The 24,771-nt window shown below is 48.1% G+C and overlaps 2 protein-coding genes and 1 pseudogene across 4 annotated transcripts in view; 1 reads left to right on the top strand and 2 right to left on the bottom strand.

The window, feature by feature from the left end:
• Amz1 (archaelysin family metallopeptidase 1) overlaps positions 1–6,212 on the top strand; it is a 35,487-nt gene extending 29,275 nt beyond the window's left edge. For all 3 annotated transcript variants that reach the window (XM_057764840.1, XM_057764842.1, XM_057764843.1), the window contains 2 exons: positions 3,123–3,299; positions 4,851–6,212. In XM_057764840.1, the coding sequence (XP_057620823.1) occupies positions 3,123–3,299; positions 4,851–5,408 (735 nt within the window). In that variant the 3' untranslated portion in view covers positions 5,409–6,212. The remainder of the gene's footprint in view (positions 1–3,122; positions 3,300–4,850) is intronic.
• Positions 1,078–3,030, bottom strand: LOC130870828 (protein Spindly-like; annotated as a pseudogene).
• A 4,720-nt stretch (positions 6,213–10,932) lies between the features above and the next one.
• Gna12 (G protein subunit alpha 12) overlaps positions 10,933–24,771 on the bottom strand; it is an 83,469-nt gene continuing 69,630 nt past the window's right edge. The window contains exons 3-4 of the mRNA XM_057764368.1: positions 15,148–15,198; positions 10,933–13,779 (exon numbers count right to left, since the gene is read on the bottom strand). Coding sequence (XP_057620351.1) covers positions 13,210–13,779; positions 15,148–15,198 — 621 coding nt within the window. The 3' untranslated portion in view covers positions 10,933–13,209. The remainder of the gene's footprint in view (positions 13,780–15,147; positions 15,199–24,771) is intronic.

Raw genomic sequence — 24,771 nt, 5'->3', positions numbered from 1 at the left:
TTTTTTGACTTTCATTTTAAAGTTAAGGCATTCCTAAAATATGTAGGCTGGTTTATTTCAAAAGTTCCTTTCAATTGCATGTCTCTTAGCAGCTGGCCAGTGTTTATCAGCAATGCAAATATTCAAAATCCACACAATAGCATACATCTTTATGTGGCTTTTCTCTTTGACTGTCTCTTTAAAGACTTTATTATTTTTATTCTATGGCTGTCTATACCCATTTTCTTTTCCTAAGCCCACGCAGATTGTAAGACACGCTGGGACCTGTTCTCAGAGTTTTCAGTCTGAGCCTCTTTCACTGCACTACATTTAGCCTTTGACCGCCTGAGCCTTTAAACTGATAAAGTGGACCTCCCTGGCTTCTCCTGCTTCTCTGGTCCTGAAAGTCAAGCATTAAGCTTGTGCCCAGTGCGAGCTGGGTTTCTGGAGCTGCAGTCAGCCTTCCTAGCTGGAGGAAGTTGATGCTTGCCTGCTGTGGTGTTTTGTTTTGTTTTCCAAGATAGGGTTTCTCTGACTGTCCTGGAACTCACTTTGTAGACCAGGCTGGCCTCGAACTCACAGAGATCCACCTGCCTTTGCCTCTCGAGTGCTGGGATTAAAGGCATGTGCCACCTCAGCCTGGCACATGCCTTTAATCTTTAAAAAGAGCCGTGAAATTTGAGCCCTATGTTGTGTGCCAAAATGTTATTTTATTTGTTAATTCTTTTACTCTTTTGGAGGTCCACCACTTAGCTCCCAAATAAATCACTCAGAAACTAATTCTTTCTTATAAATGCCCAGCCTTAGCTTGGCTTATTTCTAGCCAGCTTTTCTTAAATTATATCATTACCTTTTGCCTCTGGGCTTTTTTCTGTTCTTTCTTCTTCCTCAGTGGCTGGGTGCCTGGATGGTTGACCCCTAGAGTCCTCCTCTCCTTGATCTTGCTCCTCCTCCTATGTATTCTCTCTGCCTGCCAGCCCCACCTACCCTTTCCTGCACTCTTGACTGTATAGCGTTGTATTGATAGGGTGTTTTAGACAGGCGCAGTAACACAGCCAGATGCGGGCTCCTGCAGGGAGAGAGACTGGCTGTCCCCACTGCAGTGTTACCATGCCAGGTAGGGCTCTTTCTCCTCTCCCTGAAGTGGCAGTTTTGAAACTTCTTCCCCGATGGCTCTGGCAGCGAGTGTTTCTTCTGGCGTGGATATATCCAGCGGCAGTACCTCACGCCTCTTTTTGAGTACAGGTATTTCAATTTTCTCTCCGACTTCGGCTTTAATTCATCTAATTTAGCTCTCAGTTTCATATCGCACTTCCTGAAAGCCTCAGGCGTCTTTCATTTGCGAACTGTTTCTGCCCAGTACCTAGGGCCCGCTGGCTCTCAAACAATAACTCTCTGTATGGGTAGTGCGCCCTTTGGGCCTTCGTTTCTTATTTATCAAGCTTTAACTGAAGTAAATCTGCGTAATAGGTGCTGTCTTCTCGAGCACAAGGGTGGGCAGACGTGGAAGGATTAGATTCTGTACTTCTATGTAAATTCTGAGATTTCTCCAGATTGCTGATTTCACCTAAAGGTGTTTTATTGTTTCATCGTTCTGTTCCAACATGGCAAACAGCCGTTCCTGCTGCTCAGATTCGGTTTGAGATCCCCTCATCCTCAGCAACGGGGAGGCTTGGAACTTCATTTTGTCCATCTGCTCTCTGGTGAATGTATTTGGCTATTTCAATGACTGATATTTGACTTTCACCAAGCTGAGCTGAAGTGTGCGGCCCAGCTGCTCCTGAAGATCTTGGGTTTCTCTGTGAGCTTTCTCTGAGGCTATGGGAGGACCCCGCTTCCTTCTCTCACTCCTTTTTCTTAAAGCCGGTCTACCTGGGGCATTAAGGAAGCATCGAAACATTCTAGTTCCTCTTGTGTGTACTGCAGTTCTTACACACACACACACACACACACACACACACACACACACACACACACACGTTTTTTTCGAGATAGGGTTTCTCTGTGTAGCTTTGGAAACTGCCCTGGAACTTGCTTTGTAGACCAGGCTGGTCTCGAATTCACAGAGATCTGCCTGCCTCTGCCTCCTGAGTGCTGGGATTAAAGGCGTGCGCCACCACCGCCCATCTCGTTCGCCCCTTCCTTGGGAGCTGTCTTCACCCCTTCCATTTCAGTTAGCTCAGTTCGAAGAGCCAATGCCTCTGAGGACATGCTACTGAGCACGCGCCGCTCAGTCATTAGCCCGAGCTCTTCTGATTTATTTGTGAGCGAGAATTTCCTCCTGACGGTCCAGCTTCTGCTTCAGCGGCTTCTCGCTTAACCTGGCTTCAGCTAATTCCACTTTCAGTTTTTCTGAGTTACTTTTCAAGTCACTGACTTCCTGCCTGTGGCTTCCATGCCGTTTCGTTTCTTACTGCTCCAGCGGCATTTTCTGCTGGAGTTTCTGAGCTTCACGCTCTAACACCAGACTCTTGATCTTAGCTTCTCTGTGACGTGCATGCTTCTCTTGGTCATAACTCTCAGTCGTGGTCATCATTTCTTCATGACATTTATCCAGTCGATTCTGCCGTCCAGTTTGCCGCTCCTAGAGCTGCAAGCTGTACCGTGCAGCTTTCCCTCGCTCCGTTTCACACTCCGGGCTTGTTTCGAAGCTGTCGCTCTGCCCAGCTGTTCAGCTCTTTACTGGGCCAATCAGGTGTTTTAGACAGACAAAGTAACACGGCTTCACAGAGTTAAACAAATACAACATAAAAGAACACAACACATCTTTGCATCCTTAAGACATGTTCCACAGCATAGACAAATGTAAAACATCTTAAAATAATATTCCACAACAGTCCCTCACTTTCCAGAGTGAGTAAACCAAGGTTGCAAGACCCCCCAAGTGCTCAAGGCCACACAGCCAGGACTACAGGATCCTGGGCTGGTCCGTGGGCTGGCTGGCTTCAAAGCCTCCTCAGGCTGTGTGCTTCTTAGAGCCATTAAGGAGGATGCTGCGAGGGCAATGGGCATCCTGCCCAGGGAATCTTCATCACCCAAGGTGTTGGACATCTAGGGGTGGTCAAGCTGGCTCAGCGGTCCCTGGGTGGGGGTTACAGGATGCTGAGACTGTGAAGCAAGGTTGTGGTGTCATTTCCCCTCAGGTTACCTGCCACGAGCTGTGCCACCTCCTGGGCCTAGGGAGCTGTCGTTGGCTCCGCTGCCTCCTGCAAGGGGCACTTAGCCTGGATGAGGCCGTACGGCGTCCCCTGGACCTCTGTCCCATCTGCCTGCGGAAACTGCAGCACCTCCTGGGCTTCAGGCTCCTGGAGAGGTACAAGGTGAGTGTGTAGGCAAGGGCAGTCACCCAGAGGCAGTGGGACAGGGCAGGTTGCAAAACCTGGATGTGTGTGGGGGACATGGATGCACCATCACTCCTGGGGAGGGGTCTGCAGGTCTTGCTGGCAGATGACAGCTGGTGTCAGTGACATCAGGCCGCAGTGGGTGGAGGAGGGCAAGTGCAGATGGTCCCCCAGATGAGAGCCATCTTCTCCACATCTTCCCCATGTTCTCTTTCCCCTTCCTTGCTCTTTGGTGGACACTGGGGATCCTGTACCCAGACGCAATGCAGCCCCTGGGAGAAAGAGGAAGTGCACCAAGCTGGTGTCCAGAAGGGCAGCCTGCCAGAGATGCCCTTTGGCTGAGCTGGTGTGGGGATGCTGCCCTCTGCTGTCAACATGCAGCATTGCAGTATTGCTACAAGCCCCCCCGCCCCCCCCCCCCCCCCCATTATCCCTGTGAAAAGGCTTGTTTGCAAACTAGGACACTTGGCTCAGGGTTCCAAGATCAAAGGCGGCTTTTTTTTTTTTTTTGAAGTCTACCTTTGGTTAAAATCAAGGTAAAGTTTTCAGTGCAGGGAGGAGATATTTCTGTCTGTGTAATAACTGGCTGTATTCAGCACCTAGGCTCAGCTTACTTGGTGTGGGAAGCCTCCCTCCCCTCAGGTTTTTCTCTTTTTTAATTTTTTTTATTTTTAAAAATCTTTTTATGGTTTATTTAACTTTTATTTTATGTGCATTGGTGTGAAGGTGTCAGATCCCCTGGAACTGGATTTTCAGACAGTTGTGAGCTGCCATGTGGGTAGTGGGAATTGAACCTGGGTCCTCTGGAAGAGCAGTCAGTGCTCTTAACCACTGAGCCATCTCTCCAGCCCCTCTTTTTTAATTTTTATAAAGATTGACTTAGCTTGGGTGTGGTGGTGCATGTCTTTAATGCCAGCACTCAGGAGGCAGAGGCAGGTGAATCTCTGTGAGTTCAAGGCCAACCTGGTCTACAAACTGAGTTCCAGAACAGCTAGAGCTACACAGAGGAAGCTTGTCTTGGAACCTTCCCTCCCTCACCAAAAAAGTTGGGTGTGGTGGCATGCATTAGCAACCCTAGTGCCAGGGAGGCAGAGATGGTGGACCCCTGAAGCTCGCGGCCTAGCCTTCTAACCGTGGAGAGCTCTAGGTACAGTGAGAGCCTGTCTCAAATCACAAGGTGCCAAAAGAGGGTGCTCAGTGCTGACCTCTGGCCTCCACACGCATGTGTGTGACCCCCCACTTGCACACACACACACACACAAACACTTGCACAGACACACGAAGTTCAGATTGACTATAATCTTCATGTAATTTATCTCTGAGCAATGGTTGGTTCACCACTAGCTTTCTGAGTGCCTGTGAAAGGTGCATTCTGGGAGCTGAGAGGTCCAGCGTGGCTGTGGGCTGGACTCTAGTCCTCAGATAGGCCCAGCTCAAGGGCCCTTGTGGCTCCAGCCTCCTGTTGGCCCTGGGGTGGTCCCCAGCACTCCCTGGCTAACCAGCAACCTCAGTTTATGTCTCTACCCACAGAGACTCCAGACTTGGACCCGAGTGACAGTGGAGATGTGGTCTGGACAAGAGACTGGGGAACCATCTGTGTCAGAGGAAACACTGCCCTTCAGTGCCGACTCAGGCGTGGGCTGTGAGAGCGACACAGAGCCTGTGACCAGCCCATCAGAGCCCGTCACCCCTGACGCGTGGAGTCATGCCTTCCCCGATGGGCCTGAACCAGGGTCTGAGGATGGGCTGAGCTCTCTGGTGGCCTCAGAAGAGTTGCCGAAACTCGGGGGCCCCGTGGAGGCCATTGAGGAGTATGGACGGTGGCTGGATGCATGCATCCGGGCCCTGGAGAGGGAAGTGGCTGAAGAGGAGTTGGTCCAGGTCGATGCAGCTGTGGACGCCCTAGGCCGGTGGGAGATGTTCACAGGGCAGCTCCCTGTCACCAGGCAGCACCTTCCCTGTGCCAAGGATAATGTGGGGCTGCGCAGGGTCCTGGGGGATAAGTTCTTTTCCCTGAGGCGGCGGCTGAGCTCTCGAAGACTAGCCAAGGCCAGTTCTTCCCACTGCCGCTGGGGGGCGGAGAATTAATGCAGCGAGAGGGACCATCTGAAACAGTGAAGTCAGCTCCTGGTATTTTTTTCCTGAAGATACCAACCGACCATGCCTGCCCAGTGACTGAGGGTAGTCTGGTATCTTTAGGATTAAAAGAAATGTCCCCAGAAGCTGAGGAAATGCTCCTTGGGTGCTTGACCACAGGGTCCCCATGTTATGGGGCCTGCAGCCATGGTCGAGAGGCAGGAGGTAGTCACATGCTTGCTTCCTCCCTACAGGAGCGGGCATTGGCCTGTCAAATTAATCATAGCTGGAGCTCTGGACTACCCTGGGGCATGGATTTTGTAGCTATGTGTGTTTCTGTCGCTGTGTGTCTGTGCACATGAGTGCAGCTGCCCTCAGAGGCCAGAAGAGGGTGCCAGAATCCCTGGATGCCATTACAGGAAGTTGTGAGCCTATGTGGGAGCTTGAATTGAACTCAGGCCCTCTGCAAGTACAGTGCACACCTTTAATGTCTGAGCCCTCTATCTATTCAGCACTGTGTCTTGACAACCTAGTGTCACTCACATGGGGTGCTTTCTGCTCCTCAAGGCTGGCTCAGGTCTTTGTGGAGCTCCTGGAGAAATCGGGTGACTATGAGTAGGTTCACAGGGTTGGACATGGAAGGCAGAGATCCTTTCTCCAACCCTGAGGCTGCTGCCTGTACTGTTGCTACCAGTTAGGCCAGTGTGGCGGTGGGGGCTTGCCCTCTGTCTTTGATGGCATTTTCCCTGTTGCATTCTATAAACTCCTGATGGAAGAACAGTGTTAAAATTATTCATCCACAGCTGTGTTTTTCTCCTTTGTTTCGGTGTCTTGTATTGTTGAAGCTCTGACACACACACACACACACACACACACACACACACACACACACACAGTTTTCCTGAAGTGACCTTCATTGTTCTCCAATGTCTTAGCTGGCTAACAATGCCAGTCTCACTGTCCCCATTGTCCAGGGAGGAAGAAGCGAAGGGGTCTTGGCGAGTCAAGGGGAGCATGTGCATCTTGTAGGTGAGTGGCTGTGTTGGATCTCTAAAAGAGGGAAGGTTTGTTAGGGTCCACAGTTCCCGAGGTCACATCTGAGATGGGTTGGCTCTGTGGCTTTTAAGCTGTGGTGACATAGAACATCACAGTTGGGGAGAGCGTGTGGATAGATGCTCACCTTACAGAGGCCAGGAAGCAAAGCAGAAGGGGCCAGTGAACTGTCTGCCCTTTAAGGAAACATTCCCACTGACCCCTTCCTGCCGGGCTCTGTCTCCTATCACTACCGCCACCCCTCATGTTTTTTTTTTCTTTTTTTTCCCTTTTTGGGATAAGGTCTCAGTAGCCCAAGCTGGTCTCTATGTAGTCAAGGCAACTGTTTGTGGCCTTCCTGCCTCCTCAGCTTCATGCTGTGAGTCCTTCATGTTCCCTGTGTTGTGTGCTTCCTTATGCTTTCTGGTTTTATTGGGTGAACAGCAGAGCCTGGATCATGGCCATGGATACCTCTTCAGTTGCCCTGATGTCCCCTCTTCTATCTGGAGCCCATGCTCACATCAGAGAGGAAGGCAGGACATCATTTTGTTCCTGTTCATGACAGAAACTGCTGGGGATGGAAGATGGAGTTTCACCTCATGGCCTGGGCATGAGCAGGGAGGGGCTGTTGTCCTGGAATACTGCCCCTAGGACACAGACCTTTGTGGATAAGAAGACCCTCCAAAGTGCTTAAAAACACAGACATGCAGTGGGTTAGGTGGGGAGCTGGGTAAAGCTAAAAGTCCAAACTTAGATCCTGCTGAGGTCGAAGGGGATGCTAGAACATTCCTGGGATGTGTTCACATACAGGAGGTCTGTGAGCAGTGCCACGGTGAGCCACTCTGTGGATCCAACAGGCAGAGATAGCCAGGATTTGGGAGGGACAGGCAGCTGTGCCCAAGTCTTCCTGGGAAGGACAGGAAAGGTCTTGAAAAAGAGCATGCGCATGTTCAGGCCAGAGGTCAATCTTTTTTGATACTGGGTTTCTCTACACAGCCTTGGCTCTCCCGGAACTCACTCAGTAGACCAGTTTGTTTTTTTTTTTCTTTTAAAGATTTATTAATTATGTATACAGTGTTCTGTCTGCATGGCAGAAGAGGGCGCCAGATCTCATTACAGATGGTTGTGAGCCACCATGTAGTTGCTGGAAATTGAACTCAGGACCTCTGGAAGAGCAGCCAGTGCTCTTAACCTCTGAGCCATCTAGCACCCCAGTCTGGGGTCTAATTCACAGAAATCCACCTGCCTCTCTCCCCAGTGCGGAAATTAAAGGCTTGCGCCACTAGGTCTGGCCCATCTTGCTATTTTAAAAATATTTTTATTAATTGAGAATGTCTTATCTTGCTTGAGACGGTGTCTCACTAGCCTGGAACTTGCCACACAGGCTTGACTGACGTTAGCCCTTACACAGCTGCCTGTCTCCACCTCTCCAGAGCTGGGATCATGTACCACCATGCCCAGCTTTGTTACTCGGTTCCTAGGGATCAAACTCAGGTCCTAAGCACCTTTGCTGGTTGAGGTGGTATTTCTTTATCCCCTCAGGTGAACCTCGTCATCCTGCTCAGCCTCCCACGTATGCCTTGCTGTGCCTCTAAGTGCAGGAAAATTGTTGTGTCCGCTAGCTCACTTCCCTTATTAAAATCTTGGCGTATGTGAACAGGCAGATGAAGGCACACATGTTGTGGCATGCACGCGGAGGTCAGAAGAAAACTTTCAGAAGTAGGTTCACCCCTTAGGTACTGGGGATTGAACTCAGGTCATCAGGCTTGCGTGGCAAGCACTTTTCAACCATCTTGCCACGCCAGCCTCCCACCATGCCACTCCTATTTCATGGCTCCAGAACCCAAAGTGGTCTGGAACCATGTGAGGCTCAGCAACATAGAGCTGAGTGAAATTTAGGCTGGTGGCCCTGCACGAGTCCTCTGCTTTTGTCCACTGTGTTCTTCGAACTCTGTGAGAAATTAGGTAGAATAAAGAGATGCACAGATGGCTGGGGACCTGCACCCTGACTCTCAGGCATTCCCCACTCAGCTCTGTTAAAGCTTCTGAGTTTCCACACACTTACCTCCACAGGGTGGGAAGATGGAGGTACACTAAGCAGAACAAAAATCAGGCCAGTGAGATGGCTCAGTGGGTAGTGTAAGCCTGACAACCTGCGTTTGATCTTCTGTGTAAATGTGGAAGGAAAGAATTGATTCCCCAAAGTTGCCCTCTGACCTCCACACATATGCCGTGGCATACTTGCACACACATGCAATAATAAAAATAATACTAATAAAACATAGACCCCTGGGGACCCAGTCCCTCTGCAGCCTGAAGCAGGGGGCCTGTAACCTGCCAACTATCACAGGGAACACGGTATGCTGGGTGGGGCTGAACCCACAGTGACCCCCAGATGTTTCTTGGAAATTGCCTTTTAAAACAAGCCTCTCGACTTAAAGCTTGTTTTCATTTGCCTCTTACCCAAGGAGCAGAGCTCAAAAATAAACCTGAGTTATTTTGGGCTCCAGCCGGCAATGAGCGGTGATGCTGGGGAACGCTGAGCCAGGAAGGGCTCCAGCCACTGTCCACTGATCCTTTGCATTTCTTGCAGCAGACTTCAGAAGCTGGGTTCTTGGGCTGGGGATGTTGCTCAGGTGGTGGAGTATGTGCTTAGCATTCAGGAGGCTCTGGGTTCCACTGTCAGTGCTGGATTACATAAACCAGGCCTGGTGGTACCCAGCTATAATCCCAGCAATCAGGATGGAGGCAAAAGGACCAGCAGAAGTTCAAGGTCATTCTTAGCTACTCAGCAAGGAGCAATTAGAGGTCACTGTGGTATACACGAGATCCTATCTACTCAAGCCTGAAGACCTGAGTTCAAATCCCAAGAGCCACATAAAAAGCCATGCATGGTCAGGAATACCTGTGAACCTAGCGCTGTGGAGTGGGGGAAAGGGGGAAGACAGGAGGCTCAATGGGTTTTGCTGGGTGCCAGGCGAGATCCAGGTTCAGTAGAGACCCTATCTCCAAACAGATTGCCAACAGGTCAAATTTATCAATTTATTATTCTATTGAGACTTCCCAAGTGAGTCTAGATTTGAGTAGTAGATAGTTAAAACTAACTGCCACACCAAGGACTGAATAAAAAGGAGAAAGCCAGTGACTGGGACCCTCAGTCCCATGAATAGCTCTGCCAAGACTGTGAATGGTTGGGACCATGTTCCTTTGGGCAGGTCACACAATAAAGGTGACAAAAGGTGACGGTTGGAACAACCCTCTTTTTTTCTGCTCACCAGTGCTGGGGCTAGAAAAGGAAGCCCCTAAAACCACTATGCTTCCCGGCATTGCTATGGTACTCCCTGGCAGAGGCTGGAGTCTCCATTACCACAAGCTCACTCAGCACTTTGGTTGGTTCTTGGTGCTTCTGTGAAGCGAGCCACCCACTCCTTTGTTATTTAGTGTGGGGTACACATGTCCATGTGCATGAGCAGAGGCCAGAGGATGGCCAGTGCCCTGCCTTACCACTCTCACTCACCGCAAGGTCTCGCTAGGAGCAGTGCTGGTGGCCAGCAAGCACTTGTCCCAGTCTTCCACAGTGCTAGGGGTGTAGGTGACATTTTATGTGGGTGCTCTGGATTTGAACTCCGGTCCTGTTGCTCTTAAGAGCCATCTCCCTGGCCCCTTTGGAGTTGGTCTCACGCATGCCAGGCTTTGACTGTTTAAGCAGCAGTAGATGGCCTTGAACTCCTGCTTCTTCTGCCTCCACCTTACAAGGTGTATGACACAGTATCTGGATAAGGGTACATTTTAATGTACAAACCACATCAAATCACATGTGTTTGGGGGCTTTCATTTGAAAATAGCATTTAGGATGGCTCTCTGAGCTACCAGGCTCAGGTACATGGAACTGAAATTTGCAGTAGTGAATCTTCAAGTGAGGAAGGCTGTGCTTTTGAGATGGAAAAAGGAGAAAGTGAGCATAGCTTTGCTTTGAGCCACGGTAACCAAGGACTCCTTCTGACCAACATCCAGAGGTGTGAAGTAGAGGGCAGCTGCCCTAGTGGAGCCCTAACAAACCATAACCAGTTCAGCCCCGGAGCTGGCCAGTCACAACCCATCGGCTTGCTTGTGGATGTGCATGTGGAGGTCGTCCTTGGGGCTGTCCACCATGCTTACTGAGACAAGGTGTCTTACTGGGTCTCTGTCCCTGCTTCCCCAGATGCACACACCACTTATGGCTTTTCATGTGGGTGCTGGGGGTCAAACTCAGGGTCTCATGCTTGTATGGAAAACAGTTTTCTGATTGGGCCATCTCCCCAGATTTCTTTTTGCTATTATTTTTATCTTATCAAAGAAGTAGGGAAATCTTAAGACTAGAAATCCTAGACAGCTCTAAATTACAGAATGAGTCAAGAACTTTGAAATAATTTCTGTACAGAGTTAACTAAGAACACCTCTCAGAATGCCTCCCCCACCCGACCCTAGCCCGTCCTTTAACATCTACAGTCTACGTAGGCAGGAAGCAATCTGATTTTAGGAAGTTTATTGTTACATTTTTTTTTTTGCAGTAATAGAGGAGGCACAAATACCTTCTGCTTCTCCAACACTGCAATAAAAAGGACAATAGTCAAGGGTAACAGTGAAATTAAAATAAAAAAAAAAATACAAAAGCCTAATGTCTGGGAGACAAACGACTACAATCTATGTGTAGACTTGTAAATGATTTCAGCCTCGCCCTGCAAACACTGTCTCCTTTTCTGATTGCACCACTTCACGGATCACAGAGTAGGGGCATCCTAACAGAGAGGACATGGCCAGGCTCAGCTCACTAGGACGGTGGGCCAGAGGCTGAGCTGGTCCAAGCTGCTGGGCCTCTGGCCATCCACCTGCTCAGCTAGTTAGAATTTCACATCTTGCTACTCGCATGCTTCCAGCTTTGAAAGTGACCGGTACGTATGTCAGGCTGTCAGAGGGACAGTACTCTTCCCTGACAGCCCCACCACTCACCTTAGTCACAGCAACCTCCAACAGTGGCTGGGGAACAGCTTGTGTCTGCTTGGGGTCTCGGCCCTGACTGAGATACATGGGGCACATGGCACCTGGCAAGGATGCTTTCTGTGTGCAGACCTAAGATCCCCAAGGAGCCCCACGTGGTTGCTAGCCACATCCCCTCAGCTCATGAAGACTTGGTGAAGCAGGCAGAATGGCTGTTTTCTTCCCAAAGGAAAGAGCCAGAAGCTCAGCAAATGCTGATAAAATTCTTGAGCAAAGAGAGTGAGAACAAGTGAGCAAGAAACTGACTGCTATTTCCTAACAGAGCACTGCAATAGTGGGGTTTCAGAAGCAGCCCCCCTTCTCCTGGTTTAGCATCTGCTCCAAGAATCCTATTTGTCTGGTTGCTGAAATGAGCCAAGATTGGGATGCAATAGGGACCAAGTGTCAGGAGCAGTGTGGCTGCAGACAGGGCTCTTGGATGTGTTAGTGAGCCAAAGAACACTCTGGGGCTAGAGATCTTCTTTTGTTTCAAATGCTAGGAAGTTATAAGCCCCGCCCCAACCCCTAGAGAATAATGTACTGAGGGTCAGGTCTGGAATGCAACAGATTGTAAAACAGTATGATACCTGCCAGGAAGCTGGACAGGACAGGCTGAGATGCAGCAGGTTGTGCTGATGTCCCCAGCCTTCCGCATCCTCATGGACCAGAGTGCGGAAGGTGCCTATTTGCTCTGTGTGCAGAGTGACAGAAGGTGGCCTGCCAGCAACTCTGAGAGCAGAGAGCACTGTGTGAAGGCAACGGTGAGGGATGGTGTGTAGAGCCCAGGGCTTCTCCTGAAGGGCTATGCTAGTGGCTGGGGCCCACCAAGCAGCCAAGGCATGAAGATGCTCTAGAACTGAGAGCATCTCTCTGGCCTGCTTTCAGAACCCAGGACAGGGGAGGCTACATGCCACCAACTGTCAAGTAAGGCATAGGAGCCATGTACAAGGCCACTTGGTTATGTGTCTTTGCCATTGGATGTGGAGGGATGGGGAAGGAGTAGAGAGCACCACTATGTGTACACAGGCTAGCCACAGCCACTCCAGAGGCCACCTCTCCACACTGTGCCCTGCTGGGCATGCAGACAAGGTGAATGGCTGCTGGGGCATTAACAGCTTCACAGCTCCCACCTTGTTCTCTACAGCAGGGAGTGGGCTCACCTGGCTCGGCTCCTTGGCTCATCCTGATATGCCTAGAGTGGGGACTCTGAGGGTGTTGGCACAATTTTAAAGGCAGTGTGTTCACTTTGGGGGGGGGGGTGGCACTGTGGCCTGAGCTTGGACACTCTGAGCTTAGCAGCATCGCATGCCCCTCTACGGCCTAATGTGAGGCTAAGCTTCTGAGTTAGTGTGTCTCAGTGAGGACCTGCATGTCACAGGGTAGAGCTGCCTATAAGGCCAGCTGGGTTTGTGTTTCTGTCATTAATGAGAGCACGTGTGTGCCTGAACCTTGGTTAAGTTGTGTCAGCAAGGAATGATTTCTACAAGGAGGGAGAAAGCTGTGTTACCAGGTTTTACAGATCAACACCAGAGCGACGGCATGGATTCAGTAGTCTCACAGTCCCCGGATTCAGTAGCTATCACTGACACTCCTACGTCCTCTTGCCTGGAGCTCGCTGGTGTGGCTGGCGGTCCAGCATTCTTGAGCCAGGTATTAAATGGTGTGATTCGAGATGCCCACTGCAGGTCCATGCAGGCGACGACACACCAGAGACATGTGACCAAGGGCCATGGAGGCCACGAGAGGACGGCAGAGGGGCTGTCTCTCACTGCAGCATGATATCTTTCAGGTTCTCCTGCAGGATCGTGTCCTTCACAGCATGAAACACGAAGCGGATGTTCTCGGTGTCTATGGCAGTGGTGAAGTGGTGGAACAGAGGCTTGCTGCGGTTCCGACGCTTCCTGTCAAAGCACTGTACCAGGTAGCGTTGGACGTCCTCCAGCCGGTGTGGGTCACCCTTGAAATCTGGGAAGTGCTTCTTAATGCTCACTGACTTCACCTTTTCCACCAGGAGGTCCATCTTGTTGAGGAAGAGGATGATGGAGACGTTGAAGAAGAGCTTGTTGTTGACAATGGTCTCAAAGATGTTCATGGACTCCACTAGCCGGTTGGTGCGCCTGTCCTCCATGAGGACCTGGTCATACTCACTCGACGACACCATGAACAGGATCGACGTGATCCCATCAAAGCACTGGAACCACTTCTGGCGCTGTGATCTCTGGCCACCCACATCCACCATTTTAAACGGGATTTTCTTTATAACGAAGTCATGTTCAACGATTCCCTTGGTGGCCTTTCTGGCCAGCAGGATGTCTTGCTTACTGGGGAAGTAGTTCTAGAAAGCATGAGGAAGGGAAACATTTGAGAAGGAAGAAAAACGGGAAAGGATGAGCAAAAAATGCTGGCAGAAGGACAGGCTGCAGGAGAAAGATACAGGGACTTTTGCAAGAACATTTAACCCAACACCAAAAGCAAGTCTCACTAACAGAACTATAAATCCTGCTCACAACAAAGCCATGGGATTAAACACCTCGTTTCACAGTGAATACAGGCTCTCTGACTTAAGGGAGAATGGCCAGAATCTTCAGTTGAGCCTTGTATAAAATCTTGTCTGTCTTTTCCACCAGAAGAAATTAAACAACTCTTTCATTTACTTCTATACTAAAGATATTGTTTAGTTTTCTAGCTTTCAGAGCACATATATTCTAAAATCTTTCCATGGACAAACCCCTTTGATTCTGCATTTTGAAGGTCTCAGAGACCAGAACATTTGTCCACTCATGTCATAGCCTCACCAAAAAGTCAACAGGCTGTGACCAACACTGGCTAGAGTAACTTACTAGGTCACAGGGAATAGATGATATCTGTCTATTATACTATGAGGATGGACCAGTGAGATCCACACTAAGACACTCATATGGGTGAGTAATAATAATTTTAGTCAATAAATCAAAAGGGGGAGAAAACCCAGCACAGAGGAGAGAATCTACAGACAACAGACATTTAGGTGACACTACCCACCTGCAATAAGCAGGGCTTATTAAGATGTCAGTTCGACTCAAAATGTTAAAAAGTAACAGTATCACCAAGGAAAATTCACCCGGTGATGGGGAAGTCTTAAAACTGCCTAGATGCTGGAGGTCACAATGGCAGTATGAATGTGCTTTTCAGTTTTGTTAGCCATGTACACTGATGTTATTTTTGTGTTTTATTGAGACAGGGTCTTCCAGGCTGGCCTCTAATTCTTGATCCTCCGGCCTAGGCCTGCTGAGTGCAGGGACGCCATTCCACCAGACCAAGAACTGAGAGACTGTGAGGAAGCAGTGACAATGGAGATGTTCTTGGGTGGGCCGACAGGCAGGCAATTTGCCGAGGCTGGTTGTGAATGATCACCACTTTACCTAGGGTCTCACCATACTGCTTCCCTTGGCATATGCTAGAACTCTCTACCAGAATATGTGATAGGAATTCTCCTTTGACCCTAGCCCTAGCCAATGTTTGTCATTCTCACAGGGCGAGTTCTTCCCTAAGACCAGGTGTGTAGAGCTGAGCAGGATATAACAGATGAACAGTATATAGAATTAGATGTTATGAGCTGCCTGGTTCATGGTGTCGCTGGAGCCGCTGTCTGCTTTGGTCTCCACATCAGGTTTTCTAACCCTGGATGCTAGACTGGGGTGGCAGGGAAACGGGGGCTACTCACCAGCTGGCCAATCCGGTCTAAGTTATCCAGGAAGTACTTCACCGATTCACCCTGTCATGAAGAGAAACAGTCACAGCTCAGTCTTGATGGAGGAAGCCACAGGAGCAGATGGAAGGGTGGAATGGGGGTGGGGGTGGGAGATGACGGCTGGGCTGTTCTGCTGCAAATAGGAAAGCAAAGTCTAGGAAGGAAGACTGTCTGCGTGTGCTTGGTTTTCTGTTAGTTTGACACAAGCTAGAGTTATCTAAGATTAGGGACTAGTCATTGAGGGACAAGCAACTGAGGGGTGCCTCCATTAGATTGTCCTGTGGCAAATCTGGGGGGCATTTTCTTGATTAATGATATATGTGATGTGGGAGCACTGAGTGCACTGTGGGTGGTGCCACCCCTGGGCAGACAGTTCCTGAGTTGTATAAAAAAGATCGATGAGCCGGGCGATGGTGGCGCACGCCTTTAATCCCAGCACTCGGGAGGCAGAGGCAGGCGGATCTCTGTGAGTTCGAGACCAGCCTGGTCTACAGAGCTAGTTCCAGGACAGGCTCCAAAGCCAAAGAGAAACCCTGTCTCAAAAAAAAAAAAAAAAAAAAGATCGATGAGCAAACCAGAAGTGAGACAGTAAGCGGTGGTCCTCCACAGTCTCTGCATCAGTTCCCGTCTCCAGGTTCCTGCTTGAGTTCCTGCCATGACTTCCCTTAGTGATTGACTGCAAGGTGAAGTGTAAGCCTGAAGAAACCCTTTCCTGCCTCAAGTTGTTCTGAGTTACAGCAATGGGAAGCAACATAGGACTCAGAGGTAGTTTACAAGATAATACAAGCTGGGCGGTGGTGGTGCACGCCTTTAATCCCAGTACTCGGGAGGCAGAGGCAGGTGGATCTCTGTGAGTTTGAGGCCAGCCTGATCTACAAGAGTTAGTTCCAGGACAGGCTCCAAAGCTACAGAGAAACCCTGTCTCAACCCCCTGCCACTCCCCAAAAATAATACAGGTGTTGATGGTACACATCCATAATGCCAACTCTTGGGAAGCTGAGACAGGATTATCACAGTTCAGGGCCAACCTGGACTACACAGTGAGTACACAGATAGGCTTATAGAGCAATACCCTATTTCAGAAAAACAAAACAACCACCACACAAAAATAGTTCCTGAACCCCACAACTTAAAAAGAAAAAGCTGCTTCAAGGGCTGGAGATGTGGCTCAGTGCTAGAGTGTTTGACTAGCATGCAGCATGAAGCCCCCAGTTCCACTCCTAACACCACACAAACTGGGTATGGTAGGCACACCTATAATCCTGAAATCCTGAGCTACAGAGTCAGTTTGCGGCCAGCCTGTGATATGAGAGACCCTGTCTCAAAATAAGTAAGTAAACAAAACAACTGTTATTCTGGCAGCTCCAGCCCCAGATTCAAATTCTTCTTCTTGGTGCTTCCCTGCAGCCTTCTGGTATAGATGGTGGATATGGACACCTCCAGGTCACACCAGTAAAAAGAACTAGGGCTAGAAGTAAAATCCAGGCTGCTGTGTGATTTTGCCTCTGACACACATGGCCCAAGGGGCTTTGGGTGATGTCTGTAAAAACATTAAGTCTTGAGGAGAAGGGACAAGGATGGGCAGTCCAATTTCTAGAATTTCTCTGTGATTTACAACCCAGAACAAGGAGAATCTTTAATGGTGAATCTCTCTTCTGGACACAAACTGGGCCACAGAACAACCAATGCCCCTGTGTGTGTGCATCACTCATGGCCCTGCCTTCTAACTGATGCAATGGCACTCACAGGACCCTAGAGGAACTGAGAGGCTGCTATGTGGTGACTAAAGGGACAGTCACATATGTGTGTTTGGGGGGGGGGTTAGAGCATGCAAAGTTTCCTTTAGAAATCAAAGGCTGGGCTAGTAAGTTGTCTCAGTGGTAAGAACACTTATTGCCATGACTGATGAGGGCTACTGAGGTGGCTCAGTGGTGAGAGCACTTGTCATAGCTGATGACCTCAGTTTGATCCCTGGAACCTATGGAGGTAGAAACTGATTCCACAAAGTTTTCCTCTGACCTCTACATGTGTGCCACAGCATGCATGTGCCTGTGTGCACACCCCCCCACACACAAAATAAATGTAGTAACAACAATAATTATAATAAAAAGCAAGCAAGCTGAAGACTGGAAAACAATTCCTCCATGAATCCCAGAGTGTGGCTCTCTAAATTCCATAAGAACTTTAGTTTTAGAGATGACAGTGGGCCTGGGTTCACCTGTCGCCTTTACTTTGTGCATTCTCAATAAGTGTGCACACACGGGCAACAAGACAGCACTGAGACAAAAATTATTCTTGTCCATCAAAATCCCAGCAAAATTCTTCAAAGATCTCAAAAGAACGGCACTCAACTTCATTTGGAAAAGCAAAAAACCCAGTATAGCCAAAACAATCCTGGACAATAAAAGAACTTCTGGAGGCATCACAATCCCTGACTTCAAACTCTACTACAGAGTTATAGTACTGAAAACAGCATGGTACTGGCATAAGAACTGACAGGAGAACCAATGAAACTGAATAGAAGACCCGGATATCAATCCACACATCTTCAAACAACTGATATTTGATAAAGAAACAAAAAAATATCAAATGGAAAAAAGAAAGCATATTTAACAAGTGGTGCTGGCATAACTGGATATCAACATGTAGAAAAATGAAAATAGACCCACATCTATCACCATTCACAAAACTCAAGTCCAAATGGATCAAAGACCTCAATATAAAGCCAGCCACACTGAACCTTATAGAAGAGAAAGTGGGAAGTACACTTGAATGCATTGGCACAGGGAACCACTTCCTAAATAGAAGAACCCCAGCAGCACAGACACTGAGAGAAACAATTAATAAATGGGACCTCCCCAAACTGAAAAGCTTCTGTAAAGCAAAGGACACGGACAACAAGACAAAATGACAGCCTACATAATGGGAAAAGATCTTCACTAACCCCACATCAGACAGAGGCCTGATCTCCAAAATATACAAAGAACTCAAGAAATTGGACACCAAAAGATCACATAATCCAATTTAAAAAAATGGAGTATAGACCTAAACAGAGAACTCTCAACAGAAGAATCTAAAATGGCTGAAAGACACTTAAGGAAATGTTCAACATCCTTAGTCATCAGAGAAATGCAAATCAAAACTCTGAGATTCTATCTCACACCTCTAAGAATGACCAAGATCAAAAATACTGATGGCAACTTATGCTGGAGAGGTTTTGGGGAAAAGGGAACACTTATGCATTGCTGGTGGGAATGCAAGCTGGTACAACCTCTTTGAATGTCAGTGTGGCGATTTCTCAGAAAATTAGGAAACAACCTTCCTCAAGACCCAGTATTACCACTTTTGGGTATATATCCAAAGGATGCTCAATTGTGCCACAAGGACATGTGCTCAACTATGTTCATAGCAGCTTTGTCATAGCCAGAACCTGAAAACAACCTAAATGCCCCTTCGATCAAAGAATGGATAAGAAAAATGTGGTACATTTACACAATGGAGTACTACACAGCAGAAAAAAATAACGACAGCTTGAATTTTGTAGGAAAATGGATGGAACTAGAAAACATTATTTTGAGTAAGGTAACCCAGACATAGAAAGACAATTATCACATGTACTCACTCATAGGTGTTTTTTAAACATAAAGCAAAGAAAGCCAACCTACAAACCATAATCTCAGAGAACTTAGATAACAATGTGGACACTAAGAGAGGCTTACATAGATCTAATCTACATGGGAAGTATAAAGTAGAAAAAGACAAATCTCCTGAGTAAATTGGGAGCATGGGGACCTTGGGGGAGGACTGAAGGGGGTAGGAGAGAGGGGCAGGGAGGGGAGCAGAGAAAAATGTAGAGCTCAATAAATATCAATTAAAAAAAACCCAAAAATTATTCTTTTACTTTATGCCTTGAAGAGTGCATATATGTGTGCATGTGCGCATGCACATGTGTGGAGGTCAAAAGACAATCTTGGGTGTCATTCTCTAAAACAGGGTCCCTCAATGTCTGGAGATCATCCAGGCTGAAATGGCAGTGAACCCCAGAGTTCTTGCTGTCTCTGCCTACAGATGCTGGGATTACTGGCATGTGCCACCAGTCAAACTCAGGTCCACATGCTTGTGAGGCAAATAAATACTATGCCATCTGACCCACCTCCAAGTAAAGACCATGACAGGGCACCCATTATAGCTTGTGATTTGTTGACAAGAAGTTGAGAACAGGGCTCACCAACCTCTAAATCAAGTTTTTCTTTCTTTCTTCCTTTTTTTTTAAAGATTATTTTTTATGTACACTGGGGTTTTGCCCGCATGTATGTCTGTGTCAGGATGGATGCAAGATCCACTGGAACTGGAGTCACAGGCAGCTTTGTTGGGAATTGAGCCCAGGTCCTTTGGAAGAGTGGCCAGGGCTTTTAACCTCTGAGCCATCACTCCAGTCCCTGTTGTTTTGTTTTTAAAACCTTTGAGATATGGGGGTGGGGTGGGGAATCTCATGATGCAGCCTAGGCTGGTCTGAACTAATGATCCTCCTGCCTCTGCCTTCTCAGTGCGGAGATGACATATGTGCACATGAAGCCTGGCCCTTGTTTGTCTCTCTGTCCTTTGTCCCAGATGGCCCAGAGGAAGAGGTGAACAGTCACTTCCTTCCTGTTCTAGAGAGAAGGTCACAGGGATGACTCAAAGAGAAGATTTTGTTCCCAGAATTGCAGCTGAAGGTCCCCCTGACCCAGCCCCCACGATAAGCAGCAAAGGCGGCCCTGGTGGTTGGCAACCAAACTCTGAGGTGAGAGGAGGCACTTGAGGTCCAGAAACAAGCTCTTGCCTCTCCAGGCAACACGGGCTCCTCACACACCAGTTCCCACCCTCTATGCAAGGAAGCCACTGTCAAGAGGCCAAGTGGCTCAGCCCCTGTGCTGACTGTTCCCTCTCCTGGTCCTGTTCACACATCCCCTCCCCCAACCCCCAACACAAAGACAGGAAGCTGCTGGATCACAGCTATTCCACCCAGCAGACTGAACTGGGGTGACAGCTCACAGTTGGAGCCACTCCTTCTTGGTTCTACTGAGGCAGTAGCATAAGCATCCAGAAGAAGGAGTCCATATCTGGTGCTTGTGTGTGTATGTGCGTGCTCGCATACATGTATGGAGGACAAGACAGTCTTGGGTATCATGCTTGGGAACACTGTCCACCTCTGATTAGGTCTCAATGGTCTAGAGCAGTCTTTGTGTATGCTTTCAAGGCTGACTACTGTTAGACATGTCCCTGTTGCTAGCTTAGGCGCTGGCATCAGCAAAAGGAAGGAGAAGTTCCTGTTTAGTGCAATACGTGGCTGAGGATTAGTGGTACAGCATAGATGTCATGTGCACAGGGACCTTGGAGGACACAAGTCAAGGTAGTAGGTAATAAGGAGGAGCTGAGAATGTTCTTTATTGACAGCTACCAAAAAATGGAGACATCAGTCAGTCACAGAACTTAGATGAGGGCACATAAGACACTTGAACTGCTGAGGACCTGAGAGTACAGTCCTGTCCCCTACCCTCTGTGTAACGCACTACGCCACCTGCACAGGAGGCATCTGTGGCTTTAAGTTGCTATATAGAGGCTGTTTGCTATCCAGCTATAGAAAGCAGTATTTTAGGGATAGGAAACTATGAGCCATAAAAGAAAATGTCATACTCCCTAGTGTGCCCTCAGCCCCAGCAGTCCCTTGAGTCTCAGAGGTCCTGTTTACTGCATAAAGATACATGTCTTCAGCCATTCAAAACCCTTAAGAGACTCTTTTTTGTACCTGTTTTTATTTTTATTTTATTTATTTATTTATTTATTGGACAGGATCTTACCATACAGCTTTGGTTATTCTGGAATTTGTTATGTAGACAGGCTGACCTTGAACTCAGAGAGATCTATTTGCCTCTGCCTCCTAAAGGCTGGGATTAAATGTGTGTGTCACACCTGACTTTCAAAAGTTTATGTTTCTGTCTGCCTGTGTACACCACTGTGTGTGCATGTGTGTCAGAGGACAACTTGTAGGAGTCGGCTCCAGGGACTAACTGGAGCCATCTCAGCAGCCCAATGTGTGTCTTTCTTTGTTTTCATTTTTGGGGGTGCGGTTCAAGACAGGGTTTCTCTGTGTAACAGCTCTGGTTGTTCTGGAACTAACTCTAGACCAAGCTGGCCTCAAACTCAGAGATCCACCTGCCTCTTCCTGAGTGTTGGGATTAAAGGTGTGTGCCACCACTGCCCTGCATGATGTGTGTTTTTCAAGATTGACTTTGTCAGATATTTCCCCTTTCCTGCTTAGTAACCCCTAGACTGCCTACTGTCTAGCACCTGTCTAGACCTGGTCCCCAGCAATGAGAAAGACCAACCCACAGGCAGAGATGCTAATAAGCAATCAGCAAACCCCACAGCCTGCTGGGAAGTTCTAGCCTTGAACAAGGGTGAGTCAGCACCTGTTTCTTCAGCTCCTGGAAAGCCCCTGGATTTTTACCCTATTCCCAAATAAAGCAGACTTGGAGCCCAAAACACTTAGTAGCTCAAACTTTCAATAATTCTTGCAGTAGAAATGAAAACTGAAGAAGTACACCCCACCCCCCACTGCTAGAGGCTGGACTAAAGCCTCACATGCTAGGCAAGGATCTACCTCTAAGCCCTAGCCACAGCCCTCTTTAGAGTTTTCATTTAGAGTCCAGGCTAATCTTGATCTTGCAGTCCTCCTGTCTTGGCTTCCAGAGCAGCTGGGATGACAGGCCTATGCTGTCAGGTTTAGCTCTGAGAACATTTTCAAAGCCAAGAATATACATATCTAGTGTGGTATCAGAGCAACGACACCCTGACATTTCTCACAGGTGAGAGGGGATGAGCAAGTCGGGGCTGGCTTGTTAGTGGTGAGAATGTAATTTTGACCCTGAAGAAGTCTCAGGGACCAGACACTTGCTAGGAGAGCCACTGGTCCGCAGAGGATGGTTTGGACAGCCCAGTGTCAAGTGACCACCTCTTAAGTTCAGGGGACACTCAACTCAGCCCTGCCATTAATTAACATAACACCACAGGCACGGAGGTTACAATCATCATATGGATAAAATACATCTCAAAAGATGTAATATTTTGCCAAGTCAGGGCAAAGTTTGTCTTTTTGGGGGAGGGTGGTGGTGGCAGAGTCTTACTCTACTGTAGCCTAGGTTGGCCTCAAACTCAGAAACAACCCTGCTATACCTAGCTAGTAACATTTCTGTTCCTGTTTTTGTTTGTTTGTTTGTTTGTTTGAGTCAGGGTCTCATGTAGCCCAGGGTGGTCTCCAACTCTCAGAGTGCTAGAATTACAGGCATGTGCCATCATGCCTGGCCTTACAAGTATTTATACACGTAAAAATAAAACACAGACAAAACTGAACACAACACTAGTTATAACAATTAATAGACAAGTCAGACATGGTGGCACAAACCTACAATGCCGGCTCTTGGGAAGACTGAGCCAGGGGCATCACAACCCACCCTAGGATACACAGAGAGGCCCAGCCACAGACACTAACAAGAGGCCAAAGCCTCCCTAATGCATGTACCATGCTTTCTAGGAGCCAGGCATCAGCTGATGTCCTCTGCTGTTATTAGCTTTCTGCAATGTGAGAGGCAGGTGTCACTGCCCTCCAGCATCAGACTCCAAAATGAGGAGGAGGTTAAGGAGGTAGGCCAGGTGCAAGCTGTATGCTCCCATAGTTTACCAGTTAGCAATATTTAGGTGACAAAACACAAGAAAGAATAAGGAAGAAATGCCCTGAACTTAGGACAAGAGCTCTGTTGGCTGGGGGTTGTGGTATTTGTGGAGTTTATTCTAAATTTCCACTCAGTTATGGGTCCTGACTATTTGACTACTCTTAAAATGTGTACATGCTTTCCCACCATTTTTTTTAGTTATCCTGGATGTGACAAGTATTTATATATACTTCATTATTTTTAGCTTATTTACTATTATTTTTGTTATTGTTGTTTGTGCACATGCAGGCGCATGAGTGTTAGATGAGTTGGTTCTCTCTACTGTGAATTCTGGGCATCAAACTCAGATCAAGTAGCTTGCATGGCAAGCACTTTCCACCAACTCAACCAGCTCTCCAGTCCCCACATTTAACTTTCTAATGTTTGGCCAACTTGCCTTCCTGGAACAAACTCAATTTGATCATGACTTACTGTATGTATGTATGTATGTATGTATGTATGTATGTATGCATGTATGTATATGTGCCTGTATATGTGTGTATATATGTGTAGAGGTCAGAGACCAACTTTGGATGTCAAAACTATTCTACTGTTTTCCAGCTTCTGTTTTTTCTTTTCTTTCTTCTTTTCTGTTCTACCTTATTATTTGAGACAAAGTCTCTCACTGAACCTAGAGTTCACCACTTTGGCTAGGCAGGTTGGTCAGCAAGTTCCCAGGGTCTGGCAGTCTAACTCTTCAGGTCCTCTTGCCTGTGCAGCAAGCACTTTATCCACTGAGCCATTCCCAGCCCCTAGGCTTTTTTTTTTTTTTTTGAGATCACTATGTAAAAGTTGGATGTAGATGCACAGTTTGTCACTCGCATGTGTGCGTGTGTGTGCATATGTGTGTGCGAAATCCTGTCTCAAAAGCTAAGGTGAACAATGACAGAATAAAATACCCAATGCCAATCTTTTGGCTTCTACATATTCACACACACACACACACACACACACACACACACACACACACACACACAGAGTCTGAGAACAGAACTGTGGATGACAAAAAGCTACTGACTAGGCTTTCTGCCTACAAGTGAAGTGCAACTGTGCCTCCTACTGACTACACTAGGCCACCTATGAATAAGGGCGACAGCTCTCCCCTGAGAAGACCAGGGGTACAGACAGAGCTGCAAGACAATGAGGGGCCAGGCATATGGAAGTCCCTCCTATTTGGTGGTGGAGGCTTGCCAAAGGGAAGGGGTCACACAGTCTTCCTGCTGGATATGACAAGGCCTTAAGCTCTCCCACCACATGCTGAACAAAAAGAAAAAGGTTCCAAGCAGCTTCTGCCTGCCAGACCCTGAGTCATCCCTTATGTGGGGGCAGTGGGCCCTCTGAAGCAAGAAGAGGCAAGCTCTGCCATGCAGCCCAGGCGCTGCGGCCAGTTGGGAGGCCAGGCAGAGGGCAAGGGGACCCAGGCTTCTCTGTGGGGCCTGTCCTCATAAAGGGCCCTTGTGCTGCCTCTCTTGCCTGATGCCTCCTGGGCCCGCAGTCCCAGGACTCAGCAAGCTACTCCCTTCAACTAGCACTCTCAACTTGAACTTTGGGAGGACAAGGGGCTTAGAGCTCTTTCCTGGCTTCTGACCAGAGATAACAAACAGAAGTCGTCTTCTCCTTTCTTCTCAGAGTTTCTCACTTCTTGAATGTTCTGCTGATGAGAGGTTAGCAGGATTTTATGAGACCCTGCCCTAGCGTATGCACACGTGTGCACACACACACACACATACTCTCACACACAGAGGGTGATGTGTAGAGTGGTGTAAACAGGAAGGTTGTTGTCCCCATATTCCTCAGGAGAGGTAGACACAGAATGACCTCATCTGATCATGAATGGCAGTACACA

The sequence above is a fragment of the Chionomys nivalis genome, chromosome 3, assembly GCF_950005125.1.
Source record: "Chionomys nivalis chromosome 3, mChiNiv1.1, whole genome shotgun sequence".
Taxonomy (NCBI): Eukaryota; Metazoa; Chordata; class Mammalia; order Rodentia; family Cricetidae; genus Chionomys; species Chionomys nivalis.
This window is presented reverse-complemented; position numbering and strand designations above follow the sequence as displayed.